The sequence below is a fragment of the Dipteris shenzhenensis genome, chromosome 1 (genome assembly GCF_047967505.1).
Source record: "Dipteris shenzhenensis isolate YYH24624 ecotype China chromosome 1, Dip_SZ_1.0, whole genome shotgun sequence".
Classification (NCBI taxonomy): domain Eukaryota; kingdom Viridiplantae; phylum Streptophyta; class Polypodiopsida; order Gleicheniales; family Dipteridaceae; genus Dipteris; species Dipteris shenzhenensis.
In genome coordinates, this window is record NC_141596.1 from 13,202,397 (window position 1) to 13,213,671 (window position 11,275).

Below are 11,275 nucleotides of genomic sequence, written 5' to 3' on the forward strand. Positions count from 1 at the left end.
TGCCAGAAGAACCCCAAGAAGAGCCATAACAACTCAGAGCGTCTACTAGGGAAAGCATACCTCCAGTCAGATTGACATATGCTCAGAAAGACAAAGCAATTCAGGTTGAAAACACCGACTATGCTCTTATGACTACCATCATGGCTACAGAAGAGCCAGTGTACTTCGAAGATGCAATTAACAAGCCAGAATAGCAAACCACTGTGAATAAAAAAATGGAAGCTTTGTACAAGAATAATACTCGGGAATTGTGCGACCTTCCACTAAGAAAGAAGGCCATAGCAAACAAAATGGGTATACAAAGTGAAGTACAATCCAGATGGAAGCATTGAAAGATACAAAGCTAGACTAGTTGCAAAAGGATTTGCACAACAATATGGTCAGGACTATAATGAGACATATGCTCTAGTAGCAATCCATACAGTTCTTGATATCACTAGCGACACTCAACAGATGGAATGTGTACCAGCTTGATGTCAAGAATACTTTTCTCAATGGTTACCTAGACGAGAAAGTCTACATGCAACAACCAGCAGGTTATGTTGAACCAGGAAAAGAGAATCACGTTTGCTATCTCAAGAAAAGTCTCTACGGCTTAAAGCAAGCACCCAGAAGTTGGTACAGCAGAATCGACAAGTATTTTGCTAATCTGGGATACATGAAATCCAATGCTAATCATACTCTCTACTACTCAAGAGGAAGACATTACTATTGTACTTTTGTACGTAGATGATCTGATTCTAACTGGAAGCAATGATAGCTTCATCAAAAAGTTGAAACAAGACTTACCTACAGAGTTCGACATAAAAGATCTTGGACTTATGCACTATTGTCTTGGTATGGAATTCTAGCAAGATTCAGACAGCACCTTTATGAGTTAACTGAAATATGTTGACAGCCTCCTGAAGAAGTTTCATATGGTAGATTGCAAGATTGCAGCCAATCCCATGGAACAGAGTTTGAAACTTACAAAAGATTCAAAAAATCCTACCGTCAATGACATGTACTATCGACAGCTCATCGGATCTCTTATATATCTGACTGACTATCACACAGCCAAATATTTGTTATGCAGTAAGCTCACTAACACAGTTTATGACAAATTAAAATCACTCACTGAAATGCAGCCAAAAGAGTCTTGAGATACATCATAGGTACAAGACATCTTGGGATAGAATTCAGAGAAAGTCATCCAAGGTTGCATGGATACTGTGATAGTGACTATACTGGAGATCATGAGACCAGGAGATTGACGCAAGGATATGCATTTTTTCTAAGTCAAGGTGCTATATCATGGTTGTCAAAATGGCCAACTGTTTCTTTGTCTTCAACTGAAGTAGAATATAGAGCATTCACTACAAGTGCATGTGAGGCTATATGACTCAGAAGACTATTATCAAAAACATATTACTTTGATGAATCAAAGCCAACAATATACTGTGATAATCAATCGGCTCAAGCATTGCCCAAGAATCCAGTATATCACTCCAAGACAAAGCACATTGATGTCAAAGTGCACTTCATCAAAGAAAGAGTGTTACTTGGTGACATCACATTGTAGCATTGTGATAGCAAAGAAAATATTGTAGACATCTTTATTAAACCACTCGGTAAAGATCTTTTCGAGAAGCACCGACAAGCTCTTGGTTACACGCAAGGGAAGGACATTCCCATTCAAGGAATGTGATGGAATATAATGCTCAGTCCTTCTTCGATTCTCCAAAATTATCATCTTGAGGGAAGACCTACTTCATGATGTTGATCTTAAGGAAAGGTGTTGAGAAACCATGCTCAACATCATGCGATCATATGTGCATAGCACTAACCCAATAGAGTGCTATAAAGGAAATGATTAGATGCCCTAGCCCTAACCCTAAAAGGATTTATATATATTCTACATTTTCAACTAAATCTAGTATACAGTTAGTCATTTGTGGTGTGCTCTCTAGTTGTGCCCTATGTCCTCATCTCCACTCTTCTCCTCTTCCTTCTTTATATTTTGTCATGTGTGTGCATGTGTGTTTTTATATATATATATATATGCCTGCGCGTGTATGTGTGCGTGCGCATACATACATACATACATATTTATTTATTTATTTATTTATTTATATATAGAGAAAGAGAGAGATGCATACAACCTTAGGGTTGAGCCTCCTATTTGTGTCTTATATCTTGTGCCATTCACAATGATTATCTGTCATATGTTTTCTATGTTTTCTTTTATTGGTGTAACCAATAAATTGTGAGTTCTTTCCTTATGAAAGGATAAGGTGCCATTGGATTATGTGACTAATAAGTAGAATATATGTCACCTTACGTGATTTGAATTATCAAATCCGATGAATGCCACACGTGTCTTCCTATATATGATGTTACACATAAGAATAATCATGGAAGATTTTTTTTGAAGTTTGGATCATATTGTTTTATCTTGCATTGTTAATTATAGTTTGCATGCATGTGCGTGTTCTTGAAAGGACAACCTTTGAAATAGGCGACCACTAAACACATGTAGGAGGAACCGACCATGAGAGACCATGTCCATGTCCATTTGAAAGGAAGAAACCTCTCCATGGCTTGTACATGTGCCAATTGAAAGTTGTGACTATTTGTCAAGTTGTGTATTAAGCTCTCTATGATTGAGTTCTCAAAGTAGGTGGTGGTGCCCCTAAGAGGCACACATATCAAGGCAATGTAATATGAGGGATTGCATCCCCATTGCCCATTAGTGAAGTAACTAATATGGTCATGATGCAATGATGTATCATCCATGTGCATAATCACTTGTATTACTTGGTTAAGCAAGAGCGCAAGAGCTCATGAAATAAAGTTTTTCTACATAATGACGCATGACCCATCATTTAAGTCTATCTTAAAACAATGCAAATCATGTATTAGCATGACTCAAAATGAAGTTGCTAGCTAGGGTTAGGGGTTGTGGGCAATCATAAATATCAACTAAACCCCCCCTTTTCATGGCCCATTGAGGGCCTAGTCGCCAAGTAAAATCTGTCCAATTTCTCTTGGAGTCCATCATGTCGGCGCAGCCTAAAAAGAGAGATTGAGACTCCTTGGTGCCTTGGAAAACTCATCCTCTCAATAGATCACTGCCACTGTTGAACCACAACCACGTCTATCACTAGGGAAGCAATCTAGAATGTGGCCATTTGTGATCCACAACTCTGGACCCACCCATCCCATCCACTCCAAAACCTCCATTATTTGGGCCTTCAACATAAGGTCAAAGAGAATCGCAGACCTTTGCTTCTATCGCCACAAAGTTGAAGCCCAGGAGAATGGGCGGTGGAGGTGTTCCCCTTCAAGGGCTACAGTATCAAGACTGAGATCTCTGGGGCGAGAAAGTACTCTTCAATATGTCAGTGTATTTCCAAGGCCTTAGGAATGCCATAACTCTTGTGGAGTGGCTGGGCAGGGCTTGTGCCTTGGCAACTAAAATAGGAGTCGAATCTACGGGAAATATTGAGCTAGAACTTGAAGAGGAGGAGCTCGATGAAGCCTGGGCAAGGCTCTGAGCGGTGAAGCGAGGAAGAGTAAGGGGCTGGCAAAGGAGTGAAGTTAGAGAGCTTCCCCCCATTGGCTGGTGGCTCTGGGGAAGCGCCACTAGCAGGCTCACAGTGAGGCCCCATTATGAAAGGATGCTGACTCAGCTGTGAGCTCTGGCAGTCAAACACCAGCGACACGGGGGGCACAGATTTCATTAGAAGCCTTCCCTGCCCAGTGGGCAGACTCCCCAGCGTTAACCGGGACGTGGGGAGGTCCTCTTAGGAGGGAAGATCGGGCGAGGATGAGCGAGGGCGCAAGCTAGGAGGCCAGGACGGAGGAGGTTTCCTGGTGCTATTTGAAACTATGCCAATGGAACTTGCTATGTGTATCTTTAGGCATCACCTCTAGAGAAAGATCGAATAACTCCTCCCCTTTTGGAAACCGCACGTAAGCACCTCCAAACGCGCTCCCTATGGGGAGGCCTCTAGTTCAGATCCCATCCTCACCTATGGGCCCCGCCTCCTACTATTCTTTCTTGTGCACTTGCGAATGTTATTGCTCTCCAACGCTAGTTCAAATCCCCTCCAAAGGAACAACCCATGGGATTTACAACAGAGTTGGAGGGGGGGATGGAGAGGGAACGGCTTGCCAAACAAGGGTAAGCCCTCACCAAATGGCTATTCTATCTGCAGCATAGGCACTCCCTAGTAGACCTGAAACTACAAAGCATTGCCTGAAGACACCTCCAACCAAAGTCTCTAGAAGTACCTTCACTCGTAGGGTATATGGGTCATTTACGAGCAACCGCACCTCCAACTCTCCTTCGTCTGAGAGTACAGAGATTGCTATGGTTGGTGTCTCAGAGTATAGTGCCAAAATAGGCCCCAATAGAAGACAAGGTGGATCTAACTTAGAAGCGCAGCGTAATGGGATACCTCGACATGTGATGTGTCGCCTCCATATCATCCCTTGTGAAACTGTGGTAACAAGGGATGAAGAAAACCAAATGAGGTCCACGGTAAAACTGGGCTCTGCTCCACCAAGGCCTGAGTGATGTCCAAGGAGCTAAACTAGAGTAGAAAAACAAACTTCCCGTAGATGATGATGTCATGGGATCACCTTCCAAGCCTAAACTCGCCAAGACCCAACATCAAGTGGCGATAAGGGCAACAACTCGCCCCCAACTACTTGATCTTGAAGGGAGAGGATAGCTTTCTGCAACTATTGTTTGTCCTCGAGGGGAAGGAAGATCTAGATGGTTGAGTGTGTGAAGGGCATTGCCATGTGAGCCCATACAGCCACCAAAAAGGTCACCTTCTAGGTCACCACACCTTTGTCAAACAAAACCACCATCTACTAGCAAGAGAAAGAGGTGGGCAATGGAATTCCATGAAGACATGAATGTGGTTTGCACATCAGACAAGAAAAAGTTTGCTACTCTCTTCAAAGGATACTCGTGGCTGCAGGACAATCATCACAACCTTGAGAATTTTTTAAACACGTGTGGTCCCCTTGGTTGCAGCCAGCTCATTGCTGTATCCACTTTCTCTGACTATTGAACGTCTCATGACATGCAATGCAATTTGAGACATACCCTCCCTCCTGCATTTGGAGAGATATTCAGGCTTTTCCATGTATATCTTTGCTCTTATGTCTCATGATATGCCATGCGACTTTGGGACATACCTCCCCCCTGCATTTGGACAGGTATTTTAGAGTTTCCATGCATTATCAAACATGCCTCATGACATGCAAGGAACATTGGGACATGACCCTCCTGCATTTTGAAAGATATTCTGGCTTTTCAATGTATAGCTTTTGCCAACCACAAAACTATGCACAATCCTGTAAACTTAAGTCTGACCTGCCCTGCCCTCTTCCATGATTGTTCTCATTGCCTCAACCTTCTTCTCATCCTCCTGCATCTGAGCATCTGCATAGATGTTAGCCATCAAGACATAAGCTGCATCATCCTTCCCATCCAATTGCACTGCATGTTGAAAGGCCCGTCTTCCAAGCTCAACATTACCCCACTGTCGACAAGCACCCAATACTGTATGCCAAACTGAAAGATTAGGTTGAAAAGGCATCTGCTCGATCATAGCTACAGCTTCATCTAATTGGCCCACACGGCAAAGGAGATCAATCATGCAATTGTGATGCTCAATGGTTGGAGTGATTCCATAGTCTTGGCTCATGGCCTCAAAATACTCCTGGGCTTTATCAACTAGACCAGCATGATTGCATACAGTAAGAATACTAAGGAATGTGATCCCATTTGGCCTTACACCTTCACCCTTCATTCTCTCAAGCATTTGGAAAACACTTTTACCTTCTCCTAGCTGGGCATATCCTGCAAACAGTGCATTCCATGAGACTACATCCGGAGAGAGACCCTCCAGTTGCATCTGTTGGAAACAGTCCAGCGCTTCCTGACCAAGCCCATGTTGGGCATACCCTGAGATTAGTGCAGTCCATGAGATGACATCTCTAACTGGAAGCTTGTCAAATACCTCCCTTGCTTTTGCAAGAGAGCCAGATTTGGCATACATGTCCACCAAAGTGTTGCCAACAGAAGTATGTCTCTCCCACCCCTTTCTGGAAATCTTAGCATGTATTTCTCGGCCTTTCTCTATAGCTCCCATGTTGCCACAGGCTTTCAAGCTACAAACAATTGTGACAGCATCTGGAGAGACCCCCTCCAGTTGCATCTGCTCAAAACAGTTCAGGGCTTCCTCCCCAAACCCATGTTCGGTATATCCTGCAATTAGTGCAGTCCACGAGACTGCATCTCGAACTAGAAGCGTATCGAACACTTCCTGTGCCCTGCCAAGCCAGCCACATTTGGCATACATGTCAACTAAGGTGTTTCCAAGAAAAGGATCTCTTTCCAATCCCTTTCTCGCAATCTCTGCATGTGTCTCCTGACCACTTTCCGGATCCTTCAGCCTAGCACAAGCCTTCAGAAGGGCCACAAACGTATACTTGCTAGGAAGTACACAAGCTTTCTTCATTTTCTTGTACAGGTTGAGAGCGTGATGTGAGTCCCCACATTCAATATAACCTGTTATGAGAGAAGTCCAAGTATACTCATTCGGACTAAGCAACTTGTCAAAAACCTGCAGCGCATTGTCCACGCTTCCACACTCCACCAGCATGGGGACAAGGTAATTCCCAAGAGATCTGTGAGCTTCCAGCCCACTTTTGCACATGTAGGCATGCAAGCGCTGGGCGGACGTTCGATTTTTCTCTTTTCTGCACTTCTGCAAGAGACAAACAAAGTTCTCAAGCGAAGGTAGCTGCGGCATACGTTCTAAAGACGTGAGTGATTCCTCTAAGCTTAGTTTCTCCCAGTTACTGTTCTCTCGCAATTCTTGTTCTTGCAATGAATTCAACTGTACTCTAGACCTGTCGCTAGCCTCGCAATTGCTGGCATATTCCAGCAAGCCACAGCTTTCTGAGTTGGACCGGATTTGATCAGTGGATGCTTGAGCCCGGTGCATTCCCTTGCTTCCGGACGACTCCTCCTTGAGGACGTCTTTAACCCAACCTGGATTGTACCAGCCTTCTATCCATAGGGACTCCTTGGTCATTTTATGCTTGAAATCTGGAGACTTTGGGGTTGCCTGTGAAATATCATGATAGACTCGTCAGACAAGCCAGTACGTTCGAGTACATTTACGGTCTTACCTGTGTAAATCATTTTTCCACGCACTTACTTTGCTCTTTCGATTGTCCCACCACTGGGAGGGATCCCTGAAGTACTCCTGCCATAAGCGCTCTGTCCTAGACCTACCTGCGGAGCATAACCACATGAAAACCCAATAGCAATTAATTTGAGACTAGATTCGTGTCATAGAGAAAGACCACAATGAAACCCAAGTGCAAGAATCTGAGATTGACTTGGAGACCTGAATTCGGACTTTTTGGGGTACTTCGTGTAGAACCACTGCCTATAGGAAACGTCGAGTCCTCTGTCACTATAGCTCCCATGCCTCCCTGGCTTCCCCCCCTTATGAGCTCTTGGGGGGAAGCCGTCGGGCTGGTCATGTCGACTTTGAACTTGAGCAGGAGCTCGCGGCCTTCAGGCAGGCCATTGTGCTCTGGCGTCTGTACGCCAGCCTCAGAGCGGTTATACTGGCTCAATCTCACTTCCTCCATTGGGAATGCGCTCTTATTTAAAGAAGGCCATTTTACTTCCTAAAAACTAGGGAGACCTCCCAATTTCATGGTTGAGCGTTTGGGAATAGGGAAGCTTGTCGAGACTGTGGATCGGCCACATACTACACATGTCGCACCAAAAAGAGTGTTGACAAGTGTCACCTAGGGATGGGGGCAAAGAAATCTTTTTGGGAGCTTTTTGTTGCGAGCTTTTTCGAGACGTCAACATGAGCAAACATGCCACAGGCAATGGCTCAAACATACGTCAAAGTGGACCCTTCAATTTGGTCAAGGCAATCGGATCTGCGGCTAACCACGCTCAGTGGTTTGTGGAGGATCGTGGCACACAATTGGTTGTCCGTGGCCAATCACTAGTCGCCAGCAGAGGACACATGGTCAGGTCAGCAACAACTGAGCAACCAGTTAGACTTGGCAGTTGTCGACGGACGCGTGGTGGGGCGTGAGGTCTCGCACACTTGGCCAGTCAATGGTATGAGGAGCCAATCAAACCGTCGCATCGCTCGACAAAGGATACATGACAAATAGTGGATCAGGCATAACCTGATCAACCGACCGTCACTCAAGTTTGCGGGACACAACAGCAACCCAATTAGGTGGTGGCTCCAGATGTGGGGACCGCTCCAATGCACACGGCCAATCACGGGATCGTCCTCGTTTATAGATGCGACAAATTGACAATACACATGGTCTGCCATTGGTGGCAACCATTGCATAAGTTACACCCACAATAGATCTCACGGCTAGCCCAAAAAGCATGAGCTCGAAGCCGAGTTCAAGCCATGTTGAACAGCCATTAGGAGGCCATGGCATAGTACTGATCAATGATGACAATGATACAATAGCTACAATGGAGGGTCCTAGAGCAGTCATTGGCATGTTGTCATACATTAGGTCTTCTCAGGGATGTCATTGAGACTGCTTCATCAAATGTTGCACAATTCAACCACAATGGAGAAGTTGATGGAAGTTTTGACAATGTATAATGGGAACATTGCATTCGAGCTGCACCCATGCCACATGGAGTGAGTGTAATGGATGGAATGGAGCAAAAGTATGACAGCCATTACTGGATGAAACCAATGTCGACAACATTGACATTTGCTCGCAAAGCTTGTCGTAGTAGAGGTGTGTGGGGGAACTAGAGTGTACAAACCCCCTTTGCTCCAGTAGGTCGATTAATGGATTGCCAAACCACACTGCATGGATAGGTCAGCACACCCATTGCTGAGAAATTGAGTTAAAGAATGATGACTATGTCTCTTTGATTGCACGTTATAATCTTCTCTCATCTGGTGTAAGAAAAATGAACAACAAGATTCCGGCTATTGGAATGTCTACTACTAGATTAGGAACCTTGGCCTGTTTCTTTTGCAAAAGGTCCCCCATTCACACACACATACACACACACACACACACACACACACACACACATCTGTGTGTGCATGTGTGTGTGTGTGTGTGTGTGTGTGTGTGAACTCCTCTCTCTCTCTCTCTCTCTCTCTCTCTCTCTCTCTCCCGCTCGCTCCCTCCCTCCCTCCCTCCCTCCCTCCCTCTCTCTCTCTCTCTCTCTCTCTCTCTCTCTCTCTCTCTCTCTCTCTCTCTCTCAGATCCCTTTTGAAATGGCAGCCCATCTGGTGTAGGGTCTAGCAACCTCAACAAAGTGCGGATCTATTTGAACTCCCTCTCATCGATGATGATATATGATATGCAAATGGCAGAACCATTGTGCTAAGTGAGGATGACCCCATGATAGTAGGCAAGGGCATTCTTGTGATGGCCATCACACATGTAAATGACCACCTGCACACTACACAAGTGGAAGCCATTCAGGCGAGTGGATTGGGAGTTGTATGCTGTAAGTTGGGAATACAAACTAGTTGCAAGCCTTTGTCTTTTAAAACATTGTTTCATCTCTCTGAATGTGCATTTTTTGATTCGTCTCTTTCCAACTTTAGTCAGATATGTGAATCCGACTCTGGTAGTCCAATTACCAGAATTGGATGTGTGTTGGTGTTTTTCTCCCTTTTGAAGACACCAATAACACTATTGGTGATCCTCTACTGTGTTCAAACTCCCAACCGATTGCTGCTACATAGCAATTGTGCAAAACACCCTAATCTTCTATTTCTTCCATATATATATATGTATTTGAGTATTGTACATAATGGGGTTAAGGTACAGTGGCCTTTAACCCCCACAACCTCCCCCTTAAAGGCCAATGTTCCTTTAAGGGAGAACAACTAATGAGCATACTATCCAATGCCCATCAATACATGACAATACTTAAACCGCTGATTAGGTAGACTCTTTGTCAGCATATTTGTAGGGTTATCATCTATATGAACCTTGACAAGTTCTATGCGCTTGTCCTCAAGTACCTCCTTGATAAAATGGTACACCTGACCTCAATGTGTTTGGTCTTTGCATGAAAGACCGGATTCCATGCTAGTAGCTGAATAGCACTCATGGAATCACTATGCAATGTCGGTACACTTGTATGAATGCCCAAATCTCTCACTAGCTGATCAAGCCATATAGCCTCCTTGCAACCCTCTATGGCTGCAACATACTCGACCTCTGTGGTAGACAAAGCAATGCACTTCTGTGCATGAGACAACCACGACACTACACTACTTGCAAAGGTGAACACATTACCAGAAGTGGATCTCCTGTTATCCACATGTCCTGCATAGTCAGAATATGTGTACCCAAATCATGCATCTCTCCTCTGCCAAAGCAGATACACACCTCCTTGGTACCCGTCATGTACCTCATGATGCACTTAATTGCCTCCCCATGCCTATTTCCTAGATTAGCCATATACCCCGGCTAACAACTCCCACTGCAAAAGCAATGTTTGGTCTAGTAGCTATCAAAGCATACATAAGACTCCCAACTGCTGATGCATAAGGAACCTTGGCCATCATGGCCCTCTCCTCATCTGATTTGGGACTATCTGCTTGACTCAATTTCACATATGGAGGCAATGGAGTACTTACTGCCTTCCCCCCCTCCATATTGAAATGCTGCAACACTTTTGTAACATACTCCTTCTGTGAAAGCCAAAGGAGTTTCCAACTCCTGTCACGCGTGATGTGCATACCAAGAATATGACCTACAGGTCCCAAATCCTTCATGTCAAAGGCCTCATGCAACTTGGCCTTCAATGCATCGAGCTCATAAGTGTTCTTGCTAGCCAATAACATATCATGCACATAAAGTGCCAAGAATATCAGGCTATTATCCTGAGCCCTTTTAGTGTAGAGACAGTGATCAATGTCACTTCTTCTGAAACCCTAGGACCGAATGAAAGCATCAATCTTGTGATACCATTCTCTAGGCACTTGCTTAAGGCCATAGAGACTCTTTTTCAGCTTGCAAACCAAATGCTCTTTGCCATTTTCTTCAAAGCCTTCTGGCTGTATCATGTAAATTTCCTCATGCAAATCCCATGCAAGAAAGCTATCTTGACATCCATATGCATAAGCTCCATATCCTCTATTTCCACAAGTCCAAGTACACATCTAAGTGTGGTCATCTTCACAACTAGAGAGAATATCTCATCAAAGTCCACACCCTTCTCTTG

The 11,275-nt window shown here is 44.4% G+C and overlaps 1 protein-coding gene across 1 annotated transcript; it reads right to left on the reverse strand.

The window, feature by feature from the left end:
• Nucleotides 1-4,919: 4,919 nt before the first annotated feature.
• LOC147905410 (pentatricopeptide repeat-containing protein At4g25270, chloroplastic-like) lies at nt 4,920-7,751 on the reverse strand. The gene is made up of 3 exons (XM_087372367.1): nt 7,419-7,751; nt 7,227-7,303; nt 4,920-7,133 (listed from the first exon to the last, which is right to left on the reverse strand). The coding sequence occupies exons 1-3, from the start codon at nt 7,666-7,668 to the stop codon at nt 5,361-5,363; spliced, it is 2,100 nt and encodes a 699-aa protein (XP_087228493.1). The 5' UTR covers nt 7,669-7,751; the 3' UTR covers nt 4,920-5,360.
• Between the last annotated feature and the right edge of the window lie 3,524 nt (nt 7,752-11,275).